This window comes from Haliotis rufescens, unplaced genomic scaffold (assembly GCF_023055435.1).
Source record: "Haliotis rufescens isolate VD_foot unplaced genomic scaffold, xgHalRufe1.0.p SCAF_16, whole genome shotgun sequence".
In the NCBI taxonomy this organism is placed as follows: domain Eukaryota; kingdom Metazoa; phylum Mollusca; class Gastropoda; order Lepetellida; family Haliotidae; genus Haliotis; species Haliotis rufescens.
This window is the reverse complement of record NW_025963846.1, coordinates 29,464,119-29,491,893: the sequence shown is the minus strand read 5'-3', so window position 1 is coordinate 29,491,893 and position 27,775 is coordinate 29,464,119. Positions and strand designations below refer to the sequence as shown.

Sequence of the window (27,775 nt, the reverse complement as noted above, 5' to 3'; positions counted from 1 at the left end):
ATTCTTGCCATAGATATTTTTGAAACAAATTATCTGCATTACATTCAAACATTGGCATTTCATTTTGTTAAACTGTGTGATTGAAATAGACATTTCGAAAAAAAGAAGAACCCATCAAAGATTTCACTTTAGAAATATTGTTAATCGTCAAGGTGTTTGCAGGCTATAGTAATGACAGTGACCTTATTGATAACTCAGGGGCAGCTAATCTGAGTTCATACTCTAACTGAGAGTGGTTTCCCTTTGTAATCCCCCCGGCGAGACCTTGCTCAATGTTACAGTTTTCATTATGGACCCTGATTGATATTTCTTAATGTCTGTCTACACGACTCGTTTCTCACATGCTGGAGTCAAACTGACAAGTCAATATGGAATCTAGCTAAGTTTGAATATTGTTTTTTCGTGCCATGTTGTCCTTCTCTGTGAGACATATTTGTTATAAGCCTGACCCCTAGCGAGACATTATATTGGAGGATGCGTTAAATTTCATGACTTGGTGTAATTGTGTGGTTTGCTATGTTGCAGGGAGGGTATGACATCACACCGGCAGGGTATGGTCACATGACACATATGCTGAGTGGGCTGGCCAATGGCAGGGTTGTGGTTCTTCTTGAGGTGAGTGGTAGACTGTCAGGAGGATAAGCTCCCCAGTACCTCAGGCTACTCAGCCAACTGAAGAAGATGGGGTGCCTGTGTCAGTGTCTGTCATCAACCCACTGTTTGTTTGTTTGTTGTTGTTTAACGCCGCACTCAGCAATATTTCAGACATATGACGGCGGTCTGTAAATAATCGAGTCTTGACCAGACAATCCAGTGATTGACATCATGAACATCGATCTACGCAATTAGGATACGATGACATGCATCAACCAAGTCAGCGAGTCTGACTTCCCAATCCTGTTAGACGCCTCTTACAACAAACATAGACACATTTTACGGCAAGCTTGGGTTGCTGAAGACGTATTCTACCCGGATCTTCATGGGTCTCAGCCCCACCAACGTTGGTACAATTACTGGAGTGCCTGGACCATACTCCACTATTTACACAACTGGTGTGCACAATCCATCCATTGTCTTAGAGGCCAGGGGTCATGAGGGTGCAACTCATTTTGCAGAGTTGTTTCCCCTTGCTTTGCCAGGATCTTATAATCACTACTATTACTAGGGGAGATGATCACTAGTTCCAGTCCCAGTCGCCGTCATTCCTAGCTTGTCAGCATCTTTATGGTAAACATCTAAGATCTGCATGCTGACATGCTGGGATATAACTGAAATACTGTTCTAATAGGCATTAAGGAGAGACTGCTTCAAGGACAGGTGCCCTGTTTCCATATAGATCCAGGTTGCTAATTAGAGACACTGAAGAATTAATTAACTCTCTGTAAAGCAGGCTGACATAATGATGTTTGTGTGACTTGAATCCAGCTAGCTTGGACTGCCAATGTGCCCAGGCAGTGCACCCCTTTAAACCAAACTCTCTGACCATACACTCTGTTGCTCTCAGATGACGCCTAGCTATTTAACCGTTTCCATGGAGTTTGATACATACTGTATAACAACGTTAATTCCAGGGTGGATACAACCTGTACTCCATAGCCGCTTCCATGGCAACATGCACATCTGTGTTGCTAGGAGACCAATGTCCGACCATGCCAGCGCCACAGCCCTGCCAGAAGTAAGTTTTTACCATTAATAGTGAACTTGTTTAAATATCAACTGAAGACGGTATGTTCCTTTTGACTGACACCTAGGAATTTAATCTGTTACTTTTGTTTATTCAAAAATATTGCTCAAGATGTCATTATTCTTCATAAACGTCATTTAAAGGTGAATTTTGTATGAAGGATGGTCACTGGCATGAGCAGCTATATTTTTATAGTCAATCTTTTATGACAACCAGATGTACCAATACCAGATGTAGATGTACAATATAATTACAACGTTTTTCATCTTATATTTTTGAATATCTGAGCGTACCGGCACATGTCTTGCAGTCCGACTTATCAGTGTGTTTTGCCTTTCACTTCCTGGTTCGGCTTATCTGCGGGTCATATCATTTTCTTCCGTATTTCAATGGTCAAGTTAACACCTCGGCTTATCTACGGGGTCGGCTTATCCGCGGTCAAATACGGTAAAGATTACTTACTTATTAGTTGGTACTGATGATCCACCCAATAGTACTCTGTAACTACTGTTATATTTGGGATTACACTCTTTTTGTATAGTACAGATTCTAGTACGATTAGATGGATCACTCCGAATAGGACTCAACCCAAAAAGTACTAGAATCAGTACTTTACAAAGAGAGTTTTATCCCAAATATAACATTTGTTACATTTGACCACTTTCTAAATGGCATTGTGTATTCATAGCTTTCGGCCATGGGAGCCGTGCCAATTTACATTTGTCAGAGGGGTACACAAAGTATGTGATCTAGACTACCCGTTGTCAGACTTTCTTTCTGTGGAAGCCTCAGTGGCTGAGTGGGTTAGATCGTTGACTTTATGTGCTGGTGATTAGGTGCCTCACTCTGAGAGTGTGGGTTCAAATCCTTGATGGGACTCAACCCCAGAAAGTACTAGAATCTGAACTTTACAAAGAGAGTGTAATCCCAAATGGAACTTTTGTTACATTTGACCACTTATTAAATGGCATCGTCTATTCACAATGGTCCTCTGTTTGATGTTGATTATAAGCTTTGATTTGACTCCCATAACAATATACTGGATCCCAGGAAAACTGTTTTGTGTGCAAACTCTCTCTGTCTGTGAGGTACTTAGACCATACACACGTATGTAGAAAGACAAGAGAATCATTATATATTTCAATGGATTACACTGGAAACCTTCTGTCATTTATGTGCAGGATGTGTGCAAGCTCCTTCCCTTGTTATAGTATCTAAGGGGGCACGGTGGCCCAGTCGTCTAAGGCGCCGTGATTCGCTGTGCAGAGTTGCGTCCCTTGGGCACGCCAGAAACCTATGATTGTGGGTTCGAATCCCGGTTCGCCCTGATTATGTTTTTAGGTTTGTCAGGACCATACCCGTGCTCGTGGGTTTCACTGAAGTGGTAAACGTCTGAGACCTGCATCACTTTGGGCTTTCCTCCCACATTAAGCTGACACGCCGTGATATTACTGGAATACTGTTAAAAGCGGCGTTAAACCCGACTCACTCACTATAGATTCTAAGCTTTTCAACCACATCAGTAAGAATGACATGGTTTGGGGAGCTTGTGCCCCCCAGCGGCTTGTAATATATGCTGTCATGAGTATATGTCATTTTTAGTTCCAAAAATTAATGGAAAATGTGTTGGTTGATTTTTTAATGTTGATGTCTAATTTTATTGCTTTTAAATTGCATTGATTTTAGATTTTCAGGTTTAATCATATTTAGAGTAATTTTCACTGATTATTTTGAGTTTTGTCACCATAGTTACAAATAGTTTCTCAAGAGCATGCAACCGTATTGGTAGTATCAAACCAACGTGGTGGGTGGTATTTGTCAAAATGCATGTGGGTTCCTGCATACGTTCTGGTAGAGGAGGGGATTTTACTGCTCATCTACCAACATCTGTAAAGGGAGAATACTCTTGCCACCATGATACATATTTCTGCCTTGTGACCAAATAGACCTGTGACATTCATTCCAAACCTTATGGTTTAAGAAACACACAACAAGAAATAAAAGAAAGTGTTTCTTCATAAAACATTTAAAAAATGGTTTGTAAATTTGTGCAGGTCAAACAAGACAAACACAGACACAACAAATTCAGAAAGTTGGTCATTTCTCATTGATGAAGGATTTGTTGTAAGGATGGCAAAGGCCAGTAGATGTATAGTCTGAGTGAGTGAGTGAGTGAGTATGGTTTTACGCCGCTTTTAGCAATATTCCAGCAATATCACGGCGGGGGACACCAGAAATGGGCTTCACACATTGTACCCATGTCGGGAATCGAACCCGGGTCTTCGGCGTGACGAGCGAATGCTTTAACCACTGGGCTACCCGACCGCCCTGTGTAGTCTGACAAGCCAAGAGTCATGACAGGGGAACCTTTGAGCCTATGAGCAGATTCTGGAATATTAATGGATGCAAATCTGCACAGCGAGTTATGTAGACCGCTGGGGCATGCATGCATCCCAAACGACTATTTTGATCCTCAAATTGGGAAATTGCCTACAAATTGGGAAATAAAATTTGAACATGATTGATATGTACCTTCCCCAGAAGTGTAGTGGTATAAGAGGGAATATTTATAATGGTATGCTGAAGCCGAATGAAGAAACAGTGAGTGAGTGAGTATGGTTTTACGCCGCTTTTAGCAATAGTCCAGCAATATCACGGCAGGGGACACCAGAAATGGGCTTCACACATTGTACCCATGTCGGGAATCGAACCTGGGTCTTCGGCGTGATGAGCGAACGCTTTAATCACTAGGCTACCCGACCGCCCAAAAATTTTTTGGATCAGAACAGCGTCAAGTTTTGCCAAAGTTGACTGCCTGTGATGTCAGTTGGAGACCATCTAGGTGTGTACTTGCAATCAGAGAGGCAAGTCGCTGAAGTGTGCAATTGTGCTGTTGTGATCTTCAGAACATTGGAGCATAAGTCATCTGCTGACTTAGACTTGTGAGGACATAACAGCAGCCTTCATTGGCTGGTCCAGGGATGACTTTAACATTGTATGCACTGTGGAGTGTCTCGTGTAATACAAAGTGTTTGTTTGTTTGTTTGTTGTTTAACGCCACTACAACTTATTGTTTTTATTTTTTTTATTTTTTTTTTTCTATTTAATGTCATGAAAAGGTCAAAAGGTCTGTGATGACAGAAAAACCTCACAAAACAGCTTGTGGTTCCACTTTCTCAAAAGGTGTTGATGCATTTGTCATTAAACTTGGGGCCCGTGAAAATCCGGGGAAGAATAGGTCTTCAGCAACCCATGCTTGCCATAAAAGGCGAATATGCTTGTCGTAAGAGGCAACTAACAGGATCGGGTGGTCACACTCGCTGACTTGGTTGATGCATGTCATCGTATCCCAATTGTGTGGATCGATGCTCATGATGTCAATCACTGGATTGCTTGGTCCAGACTCGATAGGCCACCATCATATAGCTGGAATATTGCTGAATGCGGCGTTGAACATCAAACAAACAAAACATTAATCTTGGTATGCCCCTTCCCTAGGATGAGATTGGTCAAAGGTCAAGGTCAGCATTCAGGTTTTTTTGTAAAGCATGTTTATGTCCTTGTCAAGTTCCTGGGGCAAAGTTACGGTACCTCTTCATGCATGAAACTTTATATCTGCATGTATCCTTACAAATCTTACCACGTGAAATGTTGGTGCCATGTTTATCAAAGGTCAAGGTCATCTTTGGGGGTCATGTGAAACATGCCTGTCTCTTTCATTGCCAGTTACTGTTGCGCTTGTATTTGGACAATCCTAGACTTGAATAAGGTCAACGTCTCGAAGTGATGTTTTGGGACGTAAATGGTGTTTATTTTTAGACTTTAGTGAGGGGTAACAGGGCTGCCTCTGTTTTCGCAAGTACCTGCAATTCCTCTGGTTGCTGTATCGTTTATGAGGGTTCAGATTCTGATTGTGGAGGTTCATCAACAGTATCTGAATCTGTAAATCACATACCGTATTTGACGTAATAAGCGTGCAGGGCGCTCTCAAAATTACAAATAGGGGGCTCTTATTAGAATGTTATTTTGGTTGAAAGATAAATTTCGTGGTTTATGCTGACAGCCTGAAATGCTTATGTACGACAGATAAATTTTTCCAGAATTAAATGCCCATAATTAAGGGTGCATATAACACACGAGTGCGTATTATACAGGAATAAATAAGTCTTGTGTACATTGATCAATTGGAAGGGGTGCTAATTGGGGCTTATTAGAGCGAGGCGCTTATTATGTCGAATACGGTAAGTAAAAAAACAATTGGTCTCTTTTCAAACATAATCGTATCGATGTGTTTACAGTTAACCAACTATCAGTAGTTTTCTCCAAGCGGTATATTATTTCATGACTACCTGATCCCAATCCCAAATTACAATTAGTTGCAACAGGAAGAATATAGTTTCACCTTTCAAGATCAAATGAAATCAAATATGGATTATTTTTCTTCTTATTAATTTTATTTCCGATGTAGATGATAATAGCAATATTAAAGTTGCAATACACAAGGTTTTGATCAAACAGTACCACAACTGGGGGCTTCAGGACGACTGTTTTCAAACATGATTAGGGGTTGAAATGAGATCAACTAGTCATTAGCATTCTATTCTGGAATTGATAACGGTGGGTCACTTCTTGGAACAAGACAGTGGTCCCCATGGGAACCGGGATTAGAGTGAGTGAGTTGGGTTTAACGCTGCCTCTAAAAGTTTCCAGATATATCCACACGTGTCAGCTTAATGTAGCAGAAGAGCCTGAGGTGAGGAGGTCTTAGACGTTTACAACTTTAGTGAAACCCACGAGCACGGATATGGTGCTGACAAACCTGGAAACATAATCGGGGAGAACCAGGATTTGACCCCATACTTCAAATAGACATCTCCATTGCATAGTGTCATGACTGTGTTTATTTGATATCATTATAAACGTGTGCATGTATCATATTGTTATACACATGCATGACTTTTGCCAGCTGTTTTCTGACGTACAGGGGACTGGAGAGATACACACTCTTTTGTGGTTTTCCCCAGCATTCTGTTGCTAAATATCACACGAGGTGGTTAAGTTGGATGATGCAGCTTCCAACTGCGGCATATGACACCCGCTTCCTGTCACTAGAGGGTGGTAGTGCCGTCTGGGGATTGAAGAACTGGAGTGAGTGAGGGAGGGCAGAGTGAGTGAGCGAGTGAGTGAGAGAGAGGGAGGAGTGGATGAATGAGGGAGGGAGTGAGTGAGGGAGGGCAGAGTGAGTGAGCGAGTGAGTGAGAGAGAGGGAGGAGAGGATGAATGAGAGAGTGAGTGACCAAAGGATGAGTGAGTGACCAAAGGATGAGTGAGTGACCAAAGGATGAGTGAGTGACCGAAGGATGAGTGAGTAACCAAAGAATGAGTGAGTGACCAAAGGATGAGTGACTGACCAAAGGATAAGTGAGTGACCAAAGGATGAGTGAGTGACCGAAGGATGAGTTAGTGACCAAAGGATGAGTGAGTGACCAAAGGATGAGTGAGTGACCAAAGGATGAGTGAGTGACCAAAGCATGAATGAGTGACCAAAGGATGAGTGAGTGACCGAAGGTTGAGTGAGTGACCAAAGGATGAGTGAGTGACCAAAGGATGAGTGAGTGACCAAAAGATGAGTGAGTGACCGAAGGATGAGTGAGTGACCAAAGGATGAGTGAGTGACCAAAGGATAAGTGAGTGACCGAAGGATGAGTGAGTGACCAAAGGATGAGTGAGTGACCAAAGGATGAGTGAGTGACCGAAGGATGAGTGAGTGACCAAAGGATGAGTGAGTGACCAAAGAAGGCAAAGACTGCCCATCAGCTGGAAAGGGTATGGCCTGTGTTTGGGGATGAATCCTGCATCACTTTGGGCTTTCCTTCCACATTGAGCTGACACTCCGGAAACTGGAATACTGTTAAAAGCAAAGTTAAACCCAACTCACTCACTCACTCACTCACTCACTCACTCACTCACTCACTCACTCACTCACTCACTCACTCACTCACTCACTCACTCACTCACTCACTCCATTATGATTTTGTCATGCCAAAGACACAGGTCTGATTGTGTGCACTATAACAAGGATATTTTGATATATTTGAGATACAAGTTATATTCAGCACTGTGTGTGAAGCCCAGTTAGAACGAGTGATCACCTAGTTCCTCGAAATGAGGAATGATATGCGTGTACAGTGTGTTCAAAATGCTGTGCAGCAACATAATTGTTTTTATTTCCTCCTTTGGCAGCTCCTGTTATAAATACCACTTGTGTCACTGACTAAAAAAGCTCATAAAAATATAAACTATTTCTCACTTAAATGTTTCTCTTATCGAGATATGTTTTCAATGGGAGGAGTTGATTATGTTTAACGATGTTCTGCTCCATGACGGACCCTGTCTGCTCGCTGATAAGGGAACTTCTTATGTTTACAGGCACATTTAGGGAGCTGGCGAAACAAGTTGTCATTATGGGTTTTCCATGTTCTGAGAAAGGCTGATAGCTTTTTGACACAGGTGATAAAACACTGCAGTTTGCGTTGCGTTTGAATGTTGGTCAATTATCAGAATTTAGATACCGGTATTGCTTTTGTGTGTTTTTAATGAGGTGCCTGTTTCTGGACCGTGTACACCTGGGTCATTAGAGCATCATTCATGGTTGTGTTAAATAAAGACAAGTTCAATTTATGTACTTGTATTACAGAATGTCAAGCTTAAATTTTGTAAAACTTCGAAAGAAGTAACTGTTTGTTATATAGAAAAAGCCTGAGTCGAAATTGATCAACATGAGTCGATAAAAGTTTTAAACGTTGAGGCTTGTCAAGGAGTTGTTAACTTTTAGTGATGTGTGTTGATATATTTAAGAAAAAAACAACGAGTGGGTGTTGTTTATCGTACAATAAAACACTGCAGGGCGAATAAACCATTAGGGCTCCAGGGGCGGAATCGGGTGGTCAGGCTCACTGACTTGGTTGATGCATATCATTACATCCCAATTAGATAGATGCTCATGATGTCAATCACTGGATTGTCTTGTCCAGATTTGATAATTTACAATGCAGTATTAAACAACACACAAACAAATCTTCAACCGATTTCAATTTAATTTCCAGCTTTTTCATTATTATGAAGTCCAGTACCTGTCAAATCGCCTTTACGTTTTTTAAGTGAGTGATTAATATACTGAGTGAATGTGTATGGTTTTACGCCCCTTTTAGCAATATTCCAGCAATATTCCAATAATATCACGGCAGGGACACCGAGTAAGGAGATTGTACCCACATGGGGAATCGAACCTGGGCCTTCGGCATGACGAGCCAACGCTTTAACCACTAGGCTAACCCTACAGCCACTTTTTGAAGAGGTCACAATATGGCTGAAATAATGCTAGAGCAATGTTAAATATTAACTCACTCATTTCTCGAATAGTATTGGATAGGGTTGTGTGTATGGTAATCGCACCTGTCATGTTGCATCCATCACTATTTGCTGCTAATTCTACAAAGTCTTATTGTCAGGAACTTGGAGTGCCCTTGTCACAGACTTGCCCCTATTACTGCCCAGCAGGCAGTTTCTTGTCAGAACCAAAATTGACATTAATCTCCGCTGTCGCATTCCTCATGTCTGATGGGACTGGCAATCGGTTATTGTGACACTGACTTGCTGCTTGACTTGCGAGAAAGTGCATTTGCCATTTCCCAACCATTCTGTCTCATCTTGTTTGTACTCCACTATGACCTGTGGATCAGAATGATCAGAAGATAATTGGATTGGGCAATCGGCTGTCCTACTTCAGTATGATAATGGTGGCAAGTCTTCAAACTTGTCAAAATGGTTTCAAATTATCAAAAAAACAATTGTCCATTGAATGATAGGACATCCATCCATATTGACTGATTTTGAAATAAAACATCTTTGTGTAATTCAGTTCAAATAATTCAGTTGATTTTGGTAAATATTTTAAAAGACTAATTGCCAATTGGAGTCAAATATTCGAGATGATGGATCATTTGAAAATTTGGTAATCATAGAAACGGTTCCTGCTTTTGCAACAGTTGGGAGTTTTCTTACAGAATTGACAGTGAAATGGGGATTTGTGGCCAGTGTGGCTGATGGAGATGAGGGAAGTATTGCATCATATGGCTGACGTGTGTCACAGCTTTGAATCACGCTGAACAACCCTGATGCCAATGATTGCTATCGACAGAAAAGGGACCCATTGTCTGACTTCCACCCACATCAAGACACGGACATAGGTCCCTGAGTCAGACAACTAAGATGACCAGTATAATTATTTCTTTTCTTATGGGAGGCTACCTCTAAATTTTACACAAGAAGGAAGTGAAACTTTATTTACGATTTGTTTTTTTAAATATTTGTTTAAAAATATTTCCACAGTTTTTGAATGTATATAATGTCACAAGAACTCAAAAAATATATTTTTCTTACCAAAAGAATTTAAATTTTTTTTTTTTTTTAAATGTGAGTTTGTGGATTTGGGTGTGTAGTAAATATATAAATAAGAATAAATTTCAGCATGTCTTTGAAAAGCATTTAGAGGTGATAATCAAAAGGAAGAGAATTTATGGATGTCAATTTCTTTTTTATGTGGAAAACAGCGTTTCGGAGTATATACTTACTCCTTCATCAGGTAAGGAAGAGAATCTATGGATGTCAACTTCTTAATATGAGGAACACGTTTCATCACCTGATGAAGGAGTAAGTATATACTCCGAAATGCTGTTTTCCTCATAATAAGTCGTCTTAAATTTCAGCACTCTATTATATTTGTTGTCTTTGTTGGAATATATTTTAGAAGGAGGAGGAAAAAATTACTTTCAATTTCTGTATTTCCCATTGGTCATTTTTGTGTTGAATGTTAAATTATTTATTGCATTTAAATATTTAAAAATCCACACACTATTTGAGTACCTTTGAAGTTATGAATAATATTTGAGCAAACAATTACTGGTCATTTTATTTTGTACGACTTAGCTCGGTGAAGTGGAGAAGAATTTGAGATGCTTTTTCTTAATAAGTTTGATTCTTTAGCTCAGTATTCTTAAAAGAAGTTTGAAATTGGAATTCTGTTTTTTTCAACAGTCTTGATTTTCATTGTTGATTGATTCATAAACAAATGAATAAAACATAAAGGGCCTCACAATAATGTGAACTGATTGGCCAACAATAATTTGTATCATTTTATTCACCTTGAAGTGCATTGCTAACATGGATGGGTCCATCTCTATTTGCTGGTGTCAAGTGCATTTTGCCTTCACTATGAAAAATGCATCCTTTACATTAATTGTGGACTAGTCCAAAGTATTTTGTATGTTATTATTACTTTACTCTCTGTTGACAAACCCGTGAGTTGCTTTGAAGCATGTTGTTTATATTTCCCCTCAACGCCCAGAAGATGAAGGGGGAACTCTATATATGTTTTCATAAGTTTATAGAATGAAAGCATTGTTGTGTTTATTATCAGTCAAACTATTGTTACGTAAATCCCTTTGATGAGCAGCAAGTGGTGAGGTGAAATGGGGTTTAACGTCGCGTCCAAGATTATTTCACTTATATAGCGACGTGCATGTACGTGTATGTGTGTGTGTGGCTGCTTGTACTAGTCCGGACTGATGCCGATTTATAGTGCTAGCTCACTGAGATACCATGCCACAGTTTAACATGAATACCCCTCTCAGACACAGTATACTGACTCCGAGCCAACCAGTCCTTGTTTTAGCCCCTTAATGCTGAGCGCCAGACAGGGTAGCAACAAGTACCATCTTTTAATGTCTTTTGGTATGACGCGGCTGGGGATCGAACCCCGGACCTTCCGTTCTCTGGGCGGACGCCCTACCACTAGACCACGGAAGCAGTCGAACAGCCAGTTAACAAGCCAAGTAGGGAATGATGGAACCAGAATAAGAGGAACTCCAAAATAAGGAAGAGATTAAGATATTTACCGGGTAGTAGATATTGTGTTTTGATGTGTTCAGGGGCAAGCTATTGTTATCTGTGTCAGTATTCTGAACAGGAGCAATGTACTGTTCGACAGTGAGATGGGGATTTGTGGCCAGTGTGGGGGATGGAGATGAGGGCCGTATTGCATCATGGCTGACGTGTGTCACAGCTTTGAATCACGCTGAGCAACCCTCGGCAATGATTGCTATCGACAGAGAAGGAACCCATTGTCTGACTTCCACCCACATCAAGACACGGACATAGGTCCCTGAGTCAGACAACTAAGATGACCAGTATAATTTTTCTTTTCTTATGGGAGGCTACCTCTAAATTTTACACAAGAAGGAAGTGAAACTTTATTTACGATTTGTTTTTTTTAAATATTTGTTTAAAAATATTTCCACAGTTTTTGAATGAATATAATGTCACAAGAACTCCAAAAATATATTTTTCTTACCAGAAGAATTTTTTATCATTTTTTTTTTAAATGTGAGTATATTGTTATTGTTATCTGTGTCAGCATTCTGAACTGGAGCAATGTATTGTACGACTCCATCTACATCTACAGATCGGTGTAGTGAGCCCGCTCCAGTTCCTTGCTGGAGGATGACTGCTAACTGACTGCATGAGGGCTGTACCTCTAACATTGGGTTCAATATCTGGGAACAGAGTCTAATATTTACCAGTGTCAGTGAGGATTAAATATTGCAAGGATTTTAAAGAGTTAAAAACTTTTCAGGTTTAAAAATGTGTTTTATTTTTTCATCGTAAGACTTTACAAATATCAACTGTTTTTCAACTGTTACATGGATGAAGGGTTTGGTATTGTGTTACCGGAACCATGAAGTTGTTTTGATGACACTGCTGGCAAAGTTCACTGTAGGCAATGGGAGAGCTTACCACAGGCGTTGGTATAAATGATACTGAGTTTGAGCGAGTGAGTGAGTGAGTATGGTTTTACGCCGCATTTAGCAATAGTCCAGCAATATCACGGCGGGGCACACCAGAAATGGGCTTCACACGTTGTACCATGTCGGGTATCAAACCTGGGTTTTCGGCATGACGAGCGAATGCTTTAACCACTAGGCTTCTCAACCGCCCTTAGTAATAATGAAATGGAAGTTAACAATTACTGTAAAAGCACAGTTTGCAAAGCTAACACAGCCAGATTGTGTGATATTGACTCCAAGGTGATAGCGTAAGTGGTAAAACAGCAATCAAGAGTGACAGATGTCTATGGACAACACTGAACATGACATAATTTGTGCACGACCTGAATTTTTTTAGAAATGACATATTGGCATGGAAGGGATGTTTTGGTCCATTAGAACTGAAATGTATAATAAATGTTCCCTATTTTTTAGACCAACTTCTGCAATTAGTATTTAATAAATTGTTCCAGTTATATCATGACACGTCAGTTTGTGGGTCTCAGATGTTTGCCATGATGGAGAAACTCACGAGCAGGGTACGGTGCTGACAAGACTTGAAACTGGAATTCAATGCATACTGACATTTTTCTGACTAAAGGATGCAACTCTGGACATCACTTGTGGCACCTGTAACGACTAGGACATCCAGTTGCTTGTGTAATGCATGTTGCTAAATGAGTGAGTCAGTCAGTCAGTGAGTATGTGAGTCAGTCAGTCAGTCAGTCAGTCAGTCAGTCAGAGTCAGCAACTCTGGACATCACTTGTGGCACCTGTAACGACTAGGACATCCAGTTGCTTGTGTAATGCATGTTGCTAAATGAGTGAGTCAGTCAGTCAGTGAGTATGTGAGTCAGTCAGTCAGTCAGTCAGTCAGTCAGTCAGTCAGAGTCAGCAACTCTGGACATCACTTGTGGCACCTGTAACGACTAGGACATCTAGTTGCTTGTGTAATGCATGTCACTAAATGAGTGAGTCAGTCAGTCAGTGAGTGTGTGAGTCAGTCAGTCAGTCAGTCAGATAGTGAGTCAGTGAGTCAGTCAGTCAGATAGTGAGTCAATGAGTCAGTTAGTGAGTGAGTCATTTTGTGAGTTAGTGAGTCAATGAGTCAGTCAGTGAGATAGTGAGTCAATGAGTCAGTGAGTTAGTGAGTGAGTCAGTTAGTGAGTTAGTGAGTCAGTGAGTCAGTCAGTGAGATAGTGAGTGAGTCAGTCAATGAGGCAGTCAGTCAGTCAGTCAGTCAGTCAATCAGTAAAATCAGTCAGTCAGTCAGTCAGTCGATCAGTCAGTCAGTTGCCAGCATGGCGTGTCAGCTTATTGTGAGTGAGTGAGTGAGTGAGTGAGTATGGTTTTACGCCGCTTTTAGCAATATTCCAGCAATATCACGGCGGGGGACACCAGAAATGGGCTTCACACATTGTACCCATGTCGGGAATCGAACCCGGGTCTTCGGCGTGACGAGCGAACGCTTTAACCACTAGGCTTACCCGACCGCCCCCAGCTTATTGTGGGAGGAAAGCCCTAAGTGATGCAGGTCGCAGACGTTTACCCCTTCGGTGAAACCCACGGGCACGGGTACATGAACTGCAGCACAGCTCTATCCTATCATATGACAACATTTTCCTAGAAACTCATTGTTTTCATTATGGAAACCTTTTCATATGGTTTCTCATACTGTTTCCCCAAAAACCAATAATATCCATTACTTGGCAATTTCAATGATGCTTCTATCCACTTATCCTAGCAACTAATATTATCAAGATTGAATTTCATAAAGTCTTGGTAATGACGCAGTTTGCTGTCCTGATAAATCTTGTTAGTGTATGCAGCTAATAATATTTTGTCAGGGAATCGGCCATCTTCAGATGACATAGGAGATGTTGCATGGATACGGGTTTGCTTTTGCTATTTTTGAATCCTTACAACAATATGGTATTTCAGAATTCATAAAATTTGTATGTTATCTTCACAAATGTTTTCTTCATGTCAGTGTATTGAAAAAGTAAATTGTGAGATTGGGGATTTGTTTTTTGTAATTGAGGCAAATCCAAATTATTTTTTATACAGAGCTTTCTTGGTCAATATGCCAGAGTTAATTTGAAGCTAATGACTTAGAAAAGGTCCAGGTTTATGGAGTGGACATGTCAGTGAGGTACTTGTTGCCCCTGGCAACAGGTCTAGGTGTATGAAGTAAACATGTCAGCAAGGTAGTTGTTGCCCCTGGCAACAGGTCAAGGTGTATGAAGTAAACATGTCAGCGAGGTAGTTGTTGCCCCTAGCAACAGGTCAAGGTGTATGAAGTAAACATGTCAGCGAGGTAGTTGTTGCCCCTGGCAACAGGTCAAGGTGTATGAAGTAAACATGTCAGCGAGGTAGTTGTTGCACCTGGCAACAGGTCAAGGTGTATGAAGTGAACATGGTCAGTGAGGTAGTTGTTGCCCCTGGCAACAGGTCTAGGCGTATGAAGTAAACATGTCAGCGAGGTAGTTGTTGCCCCTGGCAACAGGTCAAGGTGTATGAAGTAAACATGTCAGCGAGGTAGTTGTTGCACCTGGCAACAGGTCTAGGTGTATGAAGTGAACATGGTCAGTGAGGTAGTTGTTGCCCCTGGCAACAGGTCTAGGCGTATGAAGTAAACATGTCAGCGAGGTAGTTGTTGCCCCTGGCAACAGGTCTAGGTGTATGAAGTAAACATGTCAGCAAGGTAGTTGTTGCCCCTGGCAACAGGTCAAGGTGTATGAAGTAAACATGTCAGCGAGGTAGTTGTTGCCCCTGGCAACAGGTCAAGGTGTATGAAGTAAACATGTCAGGGAGGTTGTTGTTGCCCCTGGCAACAGGTCTAGGTGTATGAAGTAAAATCAGTGAGGTTGTTGTTGCCCCTAGCAACAGGTCTAGGTGTATGAAGTAAACATGTAATGGGGTAGTTGTTGCCCCTGGCAACAGGTCAAGGTGTATGAAGTAAACATGTCAGCAAGGGAGTTGTTGCCCCTAGCAACAGGTCAAGGTGTATGAAGTAAACATGTCAGCGAGGTAGTTGTTGCCCATGACAACAGGTCAAGGTGTATGAAGTAAACATGTCAGCAAGGTAGTTGTTGCCCCTGGCAACAGGTCAAGGTGTATGAAGTAAACATGTCAGCAAGGTAGTTGTTGCCCCTGGCAACAGGTCAAGGTGTATGAAGTAAACATGTCAGCAAGGGAGTTGTTGCCCCTAGCAACAGGTCTAGGTGTATGAAGTAAACATGTCAGCAAGGTAGTTGTTGCCCCTGGCAACAGGTCAAGGTGTATGAGTGAAAGCTGTAACTAAATAACACAATATTGGAATATTTTATTCTGATCAAATAATAATTTCTGATACAATTTCTTCCGACCATTGCATCAAAATTTTTTGAAGTTGTATCATTGTGTACTATTTTACTGAATCACCAGTAGATGCGGGAGGAAACGTATATACACGTGTATGTGTATTGTGTTTTGATTTAGCCAAGATGGCCGACGTTTCCGAGCGAAAATGTATATAACGAACAACGTATATATAACGAACTGATTTCTCCCGTCCCTTGTAGTTTGTTATATCCATGTTCTTTTGTAGATTGAAAAAGTTTAGTTTTTTTTTATCACTTTATTTCTTTTTTTCTAGGGTACAGCAGATAGGACATGTTATTTCAATAGTATATTCCATTATGTTGGTCAGTTTGAAGATACCCATTGTGATACATATCAAGTACATCATACATTGGTCAGTACAGTATGGTTGGTTATGCGAAAAGGTTGTGGCATGACAACCAGGTCATAAATCTCTCGTATTCACATTTTGAGTATGAGACATATCTTTGCTCATGATATTAGCTTAAGAGATATTTTTAGTTTGGTAATATTCGGGAGAGAAATTGAGCATTTTTTGAGAACATATACTGCTTTGTTGCAATATAAATTAAATTCAAGACATCATTACGTTTTTCTTTATATAAAAAAATAATGTGATTCTTGTCTATATCCAGTATCGTACCAGTTCTGTTTTCTATACATTGCATCAGGTGCGGCCCCAACGTCTTTACATATGTACATTCAAAAAACAAATGGAGGATATTGTCAGTTTCAGTAGTTCAAAGAGAACAAAGAGAGGAAGTGATACATTTATAATTGTACAATATTTTTTCTTGTTGGTTAATCTAGACATTGTCAGAAAACTGCTTTCAAATATATGTTTAACAACTACTTCTGCTGAAGACAAGATACGTGAGGTGGACGAGTAGTTAATGTGTTCTCTCATTGCGCCGAAGTTTATTTGTTTGTTTGTTTGTTGTTTAACGCCGCACTCAGCAATATTCCAGCTATATGACGGCGGTCTGTAAATAATTGAGTCTGGACAACACAATCCAGTGATTGACATCATGAGCATCGATCCACGCAATTGGGATCGATGATATGCATCAACCAAGTCAGCGAGCCTGACCCCCTCTATCCTGTTAGTCGCCTTTTACGACAAGCAAAGTCACCTTTTACGGCAAGCATGGGTTGCTGAAGACCTATTCTACCCCGGAATCTTCACGGGTCCATTACGCTGAGGCCCCGGGTTTGTTTCCATACATGGGTACAGTGTGAGAAGCCATTTCTACCCCCCCCCCCCCCCCCCCATGATATTGTTTACAGCTGTGACAACCATACTCAATCACTTATTTCAAGACATGAATATATTTGAAACATGTCAGTCGCATGTCTTCAACTTCATCAACAGCGAATATCACTGACAGGAATATCAACTTCAAATTATATCCTAAACCTCGATGAGATCGGAAACGCAGAAAACGCGATGAAATCCAATCTGTCCTCACCAATGTACTCGGTTTAATCGGGGGTGGTCAGTTTCGCCTAATTGGGGACCATTATTGATTGGTTGGTGAATAAGATCATCAATTACATTGAGTGTGGACAGGCTACTATCTTCACGTCTGCTTGACCAGAAGGAATCAATGCCGGTCACTGCTTATGTTCATTTGGACAGACACATTGTCAAAACACAGTCAACCTCCTTGCCATCAATGGATGGCTTGTGGATGTTCCACTTGTTTTCTTTTTCGATTAATTCATTTATCAAATTGAGCCCCAAATCAGATATGAACTGTCTTGCCAAGTATAGGATGTCTTGTGAAAAGCCTGTGAAATCCTAATATCTTTTATAGGCATTAAGGACGTAGAAGTGCAAGTTTTAATCTCAGATTTTAAGAACTTGGTGCAAGCGGTTGGTTTAAGAAGCATATTTTGTTCAAAATTAATTGGCTTTTTAAGTCTTTTTTCCATTTAAGATCAGAGTTACTTTAATTTTAAGCTAGCAACCAATGTTATGTAAAAATCTATTTAATAAAAAAAAACAAGTATAAATATAATACCTTTTTTTTCCTACTTCCCTCAGTTATCGATCACATGATTGCACACCGACAGCAGTAGTTATGTATGATAACCTTAAGTGGAATATTTTTAAATTCAATTGAGGAAATTTTACCAACATTTTCTGTTGACCTTGGGACAAATGTCAACACAGTTTACTGTCTGTGATGTTGTGTAGGTGTTATGAAGGACATCATGACTGTCACAAGTCTCTGCTGAAGTAATGAGTGAGTGAGTGAGTTGGGTTTAACGCCGCTTTTAACAGTTTTACAGTTATATCACGGCGTGTCAGCTTAATGTGGGAGGAAAGCCCGAAGTGATGCAGGTCTCAGACGTTTACCACTTCGGTGAAACCCACAATCACGGGTATGGTGCTGACAAACCTAGAATTCGGGATTCGAACCCACAATCATAGGTTTCTGGCGCGTCCGAAGGGACGCAACTCTGCACAGCGAAATGTGGCGCCTTAGACGACTGGGCCACCCGTGCCCCCGGTGAAGTAATGAAGTGAATCAGGCATCACCTTAGAACTAACATCACTTTGTGGATCTGGTCCTTGATCTTGAAATCAAGGTGTTTCAGATTGAGACCAGAGCTCTAATTTTGCTTTACACAAATTTCCCTTCTGGAAATGAAACACAAACGTGAGAAATAAAGACACTCATGGAAGTTTTAGACCTGGATTGTTGATGATATTTATCTTAAATGTTTTCCCTAATGTATAATGTACAACAATAGAGGCCCCCAGAGACCACAGGAGTTTTAGGATTCTTGGAAAATATTTCCCCATCTGATGTTTATCCTTTTCGATATCAGCCAAGATAAATATAGCTCTTGTATTCGCCACTGCTGTGTTGTGTGGTGTCCAGTTGGGTGATTTTCACACTCGGTTGATTAAACCTTTAACAGAACCTGCAGCCAAATATCCATTAACCCATCTTATCCAGTGCAGTCTGGACAGCCAGCCTACTCAACACATGCATGTGAAGGGGTTAACATATTATATTTTATATACGTAGTTATCATACACAGTTTATTCTTCTGGCTCCGTTGGAGACTTAATGTTCTTTATCTTGTATTATCTGTTCGTTTGAATGTTGGTATTGGAGTCAGGTGTCTTCAGACACTCAACATGATAGTCGGTTGATAGGTAGTATGTTCTGTCAAATATATTGATTGTCTTTCATATGTTACAAATAGAAGTCATTTGATGTGATACAAGTCAGAATTATGACATCTCTTTTGCCAGATATAGTCTAATAAAGTGCTGTTATTGTCACAGACGTTTCTTCTTAAAGATTTCATGCAATCTACTTCCATCATATTCTTTTGCAGGTATTTCACCGATTCCTATTTATTCATCAAGGCCAGACCATTATCCCCGTCTCAGACATTATTATATAACCACACACAATGTGTTTGAAATTTGTCCATTGGCGCCAACAATGGTTCTGTCTACAGGCAGACTTAATACAGATAGGCTATAGATGAATAGAGTAGCAGCGGTTACGTTCCATGTCGATTGAATCGGCACCGCGGAAACACATTGTCATACATGATCAACTCCCTTAGGAGTAGTCATCATAACAGTAATAGTTCATGCTGAAATATTCCCTACTTTGCCTGGTTGATAGTCTTCCTTATAATATTTGATGAAATATTGTCATTCTGCTATCACGGGCACATCAAACTATTTTTGGTGCTGGGAAAAGTGTTATTTCTTAAAAAAATCAAGGAGCATTATTCTAAATTTCAATGCATGCATTTTGTTTTTTAGGCACTTGTGTTTCTGACAAAGTCAAAATGCGTAACTTTTCTATTACAATTTTGTTGAAGAATCAAAATCAAGCTGATTAAGTTGATCAACTTTGCCTGTGGTGGGAGAGTTAAGTATTTATTGAATGGCTGGACAAGGTGACAGGGTGTATATTGAGACCTTCCACAAGCTATGCCATACAATTCTCTGCCAACTTGTCATTGATATATTTCTTTCGCTTCCTGGGTAATTGCAGTGTATCGACAGTCAGATGGACGACAATGCACCCAAGCTGATGGTTCTGCACCATGACTGTGAAATTTATATTTTTTAGATATTTTTTTTTAACAAAAAACCAAGGCAAGTCTAGATCAAACTAATCAAGTCTAGTTTGCTTGAATCCATATGAAAACAGCAGAGAGAAAAGATTCTTTCTTTAAGAAAAATAAAAATTCAAAGACATGTTTTCATTGACGAAGTGTTAATCTACCTAGCTGACTGCTGTATGTGTGCTGTACCAGCCTGTACTGAGGTGACAGTACAGTATGGCATGATGGATCAGACAAGAGTCTCAGGTCGGGATTACCGATGTATCGTCCATCCTCATCACTAATTCTGAATTAGGGGATAACGCAGAATCACTCTTGATTTTCTTGATGAGAATATTGTCAAATCACTTCCATTAACCTTCAGATCTGAATTCTCTGTCTAGCCTGGTGTCTTGCCCTGACTGACAATTACTGGATGGTGTTTAAGGAGGATCACATGGTAGTGAGTGAAATCTTCAGATTGCCTGGAGGTGCGTCTAAGGGGAGCTTGTCTATACCTACAATAGGACTAGAGCTGGGACGAGTCCAAATTTACTACCTGGGTACCTGATCCCCTATTATCCTACCCTACCCGGTACCCACTGCAGGAACAAAATGATTGGGAATTATTTTATCACAGCCCTGGCCAAAACTATTTAGATTCTTGTATCAAACGATCAATACACTGAAGTTGACTGAAGTTTTATCTTTACTCAAACATATACCAGCCAAAAGGAATGTGTGCATCGTCAGAAAGAAATGCGAACATTAGCGACTTGTGGGGTAACCAATGAGCTATGGTGAGGTTTTGTCATCAAACAATATATCAAGTGACTAACCACGGGTCCGAGTAGTCCTGTGGGTACCCGGGTCCTACTCAGGACCTACCAGACCCGAGTACCCGAGTTACCCGTCCCAGCCCTAAATAGGACCCTTCCTTAACACTTTCCATGATTTGAAATTGACAAAAATGTTTGCATATTTCTTGAAACTATCTGTTCTGCCCACATCTCAACAGTGTAACAGTCAGTGTGACAAAGAATGGAGACACCGACTTGGTGACAAGCCTTAATAATGAACCACATGCCTGTGACCATGCAGTGCATGTAAGTGGGCTGCTACACGTGATGGATGGTCGTATGTCTGTCCATGCGTTGTAATACTATAGAGTCCATGATAATGTGAACAACCACGTGAAATGTGACTGCTTTAAGTTTTTTTTGGATTGTGGCTTTTCTGATGACGGCTACACATAGAGGATTTACATCAGAGGTTATTCTTCTATTAGCTTCTTCCAAATAGCCCTGGGGAATTCTTTTGGCACATGTCATTCAAAGGTCAAAGGTCAAAGTCAAGGTCACGAGATCACAAAAAAGTTTGTGGTTACACTTTTTCAATGCAACTGGTTTATATGTTCTCCAGGATGGGACTCTGCTTTGAAAAGTTTAAGTGCAAAATAAAACAAAGGTCAAGGGTCAGTATGAAGCTTTTTGTAATATGCTTATTTTGTTGTCGGTTTTTGAGGCAATGGTTAACCTCTCCACAGGCCTGAAACTTTAACCGCTTCGTGCAAGTGGATGGCAATGGTATCCGAAGTCCTTGGGTTTACAATAATTGTAGGAATAAGATTGTTTTGTGCAAGGGCCCGGGAGGAAGAAGTCAATGCAGTTCCCTCGACTTGCACTGGAATTCCCCGACATGCCATCGTGTAAGAAGTAGTTTGCTTGGGAGGCATGGGTTATTCTGTTTCGTTCATTGAGAAATGGATGCAAAAGAAATTGACCCATCTTGCTAATCAGATTGAACTGCATTGCATTCCCCAACCTTGTGTGCCAAGTCAAAGAGTTTCCTCAAGAATAACACTAAGTAAGCGTTCCCCAACCTTGTGTACCCAGTCAAAGAGTTTCCTCAAGAATAACACTAAGTAAGCATTCCCCAACCTTGTGTACCAAGTCAAAGAGTTTCCCCAAGAATAACACTAAGTAAGCATTCCCCAACCTTGTGTACCAAGTCAAAGAGTTTCCTCAAGAATAACACTTAGTAAGCATTCCCCAACCTTGTGTACCCAGTCAAAGAGTTTCCCCAAGAATAACACTAAGTAAGCATTCCCCAACCTTGTGTACCAAGTCAAAGAGTTTCCCCAAGAATAACACTTAGTAAGCATTCCCCAACCTTGTGTACCAAGTCAAAGAGTTTCCCCAAGAATAACACTTAGTAAGCATTCCCCAACCTTGTGTACCAAGTCAAAGAGTTTCCTCAAGAATAACACTTAGTAAGCATTCCCCAACCTTGTGTACCAAGTCAAAGAGTTTCCTCAAGAATAACACTTAGTAAGCATTCCCCAACCTTGTGTACCAAGTCAAAGAGTTTCCCCAAGAATAACACTAAGTAAGCATTCCCCAACCTTGTGTACCAAGTCAAAGAGTTTCCCCAAGAATAACACTTAGTAAGCATTCCCCAACCTTGTGTACCAAGTCAAAGAGTTTCCCCAAGAATAACACTTAGTAAGCATTCCCCAACCTTGTGTACCAAGTCAAAGAGTTTCCTCAAGAATAACACTTAGTAAGCATTCCCCAAACTCGTGTATCCATCTGTTCGTATGGTCCTCCCCAAGAACCTGTTTTGTGACCTTATACAAGTCGGTGGACATGTCTTTAATTGTCACTGGAAGGCTTGTTTCACCAAACTGACATGTTGGCTGTAATTAACTCCAGGACTCTCCTGAGACTAGGTTTGTCCTTGGATTCGTGACAGCTCATCCCACATGACTGATGATGAAGTGGAAAGTGAGGAGCTCCCATTCTGGTCCATTTCCATGTTCCTCCATTCTGGTGCCAGGCTTCTACTATTTCATGCAAATTGTGGGAGTGGTGGTGCTACCGATAGGTCAGGACATGCTTACCCTTCTTGTGGGTGAGCGGGAGTTTGGTTTTACACCGCTTTTAGCAATATTCCAGCAATATCACGGCAGGGGACACCAGAAATGGGCTTCACACATTGTACCCATGTCGGGAATTGAACCCGGGTCTTCGGCGTGACGAGCGAACACTTTAACCACTAGGCTACCCGACCACCCCTCTTTTTGAGGTTGAGGGTGATCATGGTTTTATGTTGCTTTTAGCAATATTCCAGTAAATTACCTTGCAGGAAATGGGCTTCAAACATTGAACCCATGTGGAGAATCGAACCCAGGTGTTTGGCATGACAAGCGAACGCTTTAACCACCAGGCTACCCCAACCGCCCCCTTTTGGTGAACACCTGGGTCATCAATGATTTTCAGTGATCCTTCCATACTATTTCACCCCTTTTTATCCTTTTACACCCAGACCGCCTCCGTGGTCTAGTGGTAGAGCGTCCGCCCGGAGAGCGGAAGGGCCGGGGTTCGATCCCCGACCACGACATACCAAAAGACGTTAAAAGATGGTACTTGTTGTTACCCTGTCTGGCGCTCGGCATTAAGGGACTAATACAAGGACTGGTCGGCTCGGAGTCAGTATACTGTGTCTGAGTGGGGTATTCATGTTAAACTGCGGCATGGTATCTCAGTGAGCTAGCACTATAAATCGGCATCAGTCCGGACTAGTACAAGCAGCCACACAAACACACACACGTACATGCACGTCACTATATAAGTGAAATAATCTTGGACGCGACGTTAAACCCCATTTCACCTCACCTTTTACACCCAACAGAATCTGTTTCAGTAGTTATGATTGTTTCAGTTTATAAGGTACTGTTGTGTCTCTTCTAATAGAATGAAACTTGTGTATCTCAACAAGTAATATCACATCAAAGGTTGGAGGTTACTGTCAAAGGTCAAGATCATCAAGGTTACGGTGAAAAGTAGTTTTATTGCCATTTCATTCTCCACTTTGACTTGTATGATTGTGAGACATGAAAGTTGTCTATGGGTTTGTAAGTTAATCTTCTTGTGCTTCTTAATGTTGTGTTTAAATATGATTAACTGGACACATTGTGGATTACAAGTAAGTCGTACTGATGTTAGACTACATCTCCATGTTATATTTGACCTATTTTCAGTCTGACAGTAATCACGGACCCTTGGGATGTCTTATTTGGGTAATCTACTTCCTGGCACCCTCGGGGAATTCTGAACATATTGAGCTATCACTTACACCAAAGGTCATATCCACTCTCAAGGTCACTCTCTAGAAATGACACTGATCACATGACTGATGGAAGACAGCATGGTATTTTACGGGAAGTGACCACTTTGAAACAACCAACCCTTTAAGTAATAATACACTACAGACTTCAGTTTTAGGATGTCTAAGTGTGTCTCAAAACTGAGGCTACCTGTGAAGATCCAGGTTAGAAGGGGTTTCCAGCAACCCATGCTTGTTGTGAAAGTCGACCATGCTTGTTGTGAAGGTCGACCATGCTTGTTGTGAAGGTCGACCATGCTTGTTGTGAAAGTCGACCATGCTTGTTGTGAAGGTCGACCATGCTTGTTGTGAGAGGCACTAAACGGGATCTGGTGGTCAGGCTCGCTGACTTTGTTGAAGCATGTCATCATATCCCAATTGCCTGGTTCGATGCTCATGATGTCAATCACTGAATTGTCTTGTCCAGACCCGATTGTATAGAGACAGCCGTCATATACCTGGAATAATGCCGAGTGTGGCGTTAAACAAACAAACACACAAAACTGAGACTAGCCCCACCCTGATTCATTGTTTGTTTTTGTTTGTTTGTTTGTTATCTAACGCCACACTCAGCAATATTCCAGCTATATGACGGCGGTCTATAAATAATCTAGTCTGGACCAGACAGTCCAGTGATTGACATCATGAACATTGATCCATGCAATTGGGATCAATAACATGCATCAACCAAGTCATCGAGCCTGACCACCCGATCCCGTTAGTCGCCTTTTACGGCAAGCATAGTCGCCTTTTACGGCAAGCATGGGTTGCTGAAGACCCCACCCTGGTTCACACAGTGTTTATGGCTATGGTGCTAACAAACCAGCCTAAATTCTCTGGGATTTGAACCTACAGTTCTTGGCATGTCGAAGGGAAACACTTCCGTCACTAGTATGACATCATATTGCTCATTCTGACCCACATTTCAAGCTCTCAGTCCCCAAAACTTGAAATACATTATCTTTGTAGATTTCTATCATGTTTTCTGCACAAAATGTATTGCCATACATCCTTTGAATATTTTTTTTGCAACTTTGCATTTTGTAGCCTATAATTGTATGTACATGTATAATTATTTTAAAATGCCTTCTAACAATGACGGAAGAAGATCTATTCTATAATTATTCTGCGGCAATGCAGACGTTAAATCGGATGTTTCAAACAGAGGGGGTTTATTGTGATTTGATTACCTCTGATTGACCAACTGGAATAAAGAAATCCCCATTTATCAACATTGTAAATGCATTAAGTAATGGATGTACAAACCTACGCACTACGTTGTTTCTATGCAAACTGAAACTGGTGTCAGGCCTCACTCAGGATGCTATTCTGATGCAGTGGTTGATGTCAAAGGTTTCAGTGGCAATGAAGCTGTCAGTTGAGGAGAATTTGGAGAAAATCAATTAAATCAAAACGTTTTCTGATTAATGTCAAGTAAATGCATTAATAAGTAATGAATGTCATATTCATGTCACCATGCCAAATGTCATCTATTTTTTTCACAAATTTGAACAATCAGGTTGTCTAACAAGAATGACATTCATAATCAGCAAGACCCGTGAAGATCCAGGTTAGACCAGGTCTTCAGCAACCCATGCTTTCCAAAAAAGGTGACTTTGCTTGTCATAAAAGGCAACTAATGGGATCGGGTGGTCAGGCTCGCTGACTTGGTTGATGCATGTCATCGTATCCCAATTGCATGGACAGATGCTCATGATGTCAATCATGAGTTGTCCAGACTCGATTATTTCCAGACCGTTGTCATATAGCTGAAATATTGCTGAGTGCAGCGTTAAACAACAACCAACCATCATAATCAGCGATGAGTCCAGAAGACGTTCTTGCCTCTGATCCCATTTAACTGTGTCTTTCAGCTTGTAGACTGCAACAATTGAATTTCACATCACAATAGAGATTACATTACAATAGAGATTACATCACAATAGAGATTACATCACAATAGAGATTACATCACAGTGGTATATAGCTTATAGCAATCAGTGGTATGTGCTTGTGAACTTCAGGGAGTCCCCCAGTCATCTCTGGACTTGAAGATTGAAGGTTCTCAAGGAAGACCTATATTTCTGTGGGTTTAAGCAAGGTTCAACTGAGGGGGTCCTCCAGTTTCTGCTATAGTATATTACTTTACAGCCCCTAAATGTTTAAATTTTTAACATTTTGGTTATGACAAAAAACGTTTGATTTTAATCCTATATTTCGAACACTGTTATGTATTTTTGATGGAACTGAAATTACTAATAATCTAAATGTGTGATAATTACGTATTCAAATGTCAGCTCTGCTCTATAACCATTGTCGGAGTGGAGTATTCAGTTACGGAGAATTGCAACCATTAGGAGTTTTCAATAAAACAGAAAGTTTTCTAATTTGATATCTGACAATAAAAACAAACAAATTAAGGGAGCATACTAAAAGTTTAATGTCGAATAAAATCTTCAGGTCTGTAGATGTTGGCAGGTATAGTGCTATGCCTCAAAATGTAACAATTGAAATCAAAATTTTGATCTGATCCGTTGGAGCTCAAAAGAAATTAATTGAAGTGAATTTTAAGTAGCTTGTTTATGTACAGTTCTTAGGGTGAGGTGAGGGGAAATGGGGTTTAACATGACATGGTGATGTGCATGCACGTGGCTGTGGCTGTTGCCGTGGCTGTGGCTGTGGCCGTGGCTGTGGCTGTGGCTGTGGCTGCTTCTACTAGTCTCCACTAATGCTGAGGACCCGTGAAGATTCCGGGGTAGAATAGGTCTTCAGCCACCCATGCTTGCCGTAAAAGGTGACTATGCTTGTCGTAAAAGGCGACTAACGGGATCGGGTGGTCAGGCTCGCTGACTTGGTTGATACATGTCATCGATCCCAATTGCGTTGATCGATGCTCATGATATTAATCACTGGATTGTCTGGTCCAGATTCGATTATTTACAGACCACCGTCATATAGCTGGAATATTGCTGAGTGCGGCGTTAAACAACAAACAAACCAACCAACCAACCACTAATGCCGAGTTTATGGTGCTAGCCCACAGAGATGCCATGCCCTAGTTTAATATGATACCCCACTCAAAAACAGGCTACTGACTCTGAGGGACCAGTCAATGTTTTATCCACTTAATGCCGAGCGCCAGGCAGGGTAACAACAAGTACCAACTGTACTCTACACCATGGTTGTGGGGGCACGGGTGGCCCAGTCGTCTAAGGCGCCGCAGTTCGCTGTGCAGAGTTGCATCCCTTGGGCACGCCAGAAACCTATGATTGTGGGTTCGAATCCCGGTTCGACCCAATTATGTTTCTAGGTTTGTCAGCACCATACCCGTGCTCGTGGGTTTCACCGAAGTGGTAAACGTCTGAGACCTGCATCACTTCAGGCTTTCCTCCCACATTAAGCTGACACGCCGTGATATAACTGGAATAATGTTAAAAGCGGCGTTAGCCCAACTCACTCACTCACCATGGTTGTACTCTACGACTAGGTTGAACAGTACGACTAAGTTGTAGACTACACCTTAGTTGTACTTTACGAATTGGTTGTACACTTAAACTTGGTTGTACACTAAGACTTGGTTGTACACTAAGAC

The 27,775-nt window shown here is 41.0% G+C and overlaps 1 protein-coding gene across 4 annotated transcripts in view; it reads left to right on the top strand.

Annotated features, from left to right (window-relative positions):
- The window catches only part of LOC124152934 (histone deacetylase 6-like), a 341,819-nt gene that overhangs the window by 56,475 nt on the left and 257,569 nt on the right, over positions 1-27,775 (top strand). For all 4 annotated transcript variants that reach the window (XM_048397096.1, XM_048397095.1, XM_048397097.1 and 1 more), the window contains 2 exons: positions 526-615; positions 1,572-1,675. In XM_048397096.1, the coding sequence (XP_048253053.1) occupies positions 526-615; positions 1,572-1,675 (194 nt within the window). The remainder of the gene's footprint in view (positions 1-525; positions 616-1,571; positions 1,676-27,775) is intronic.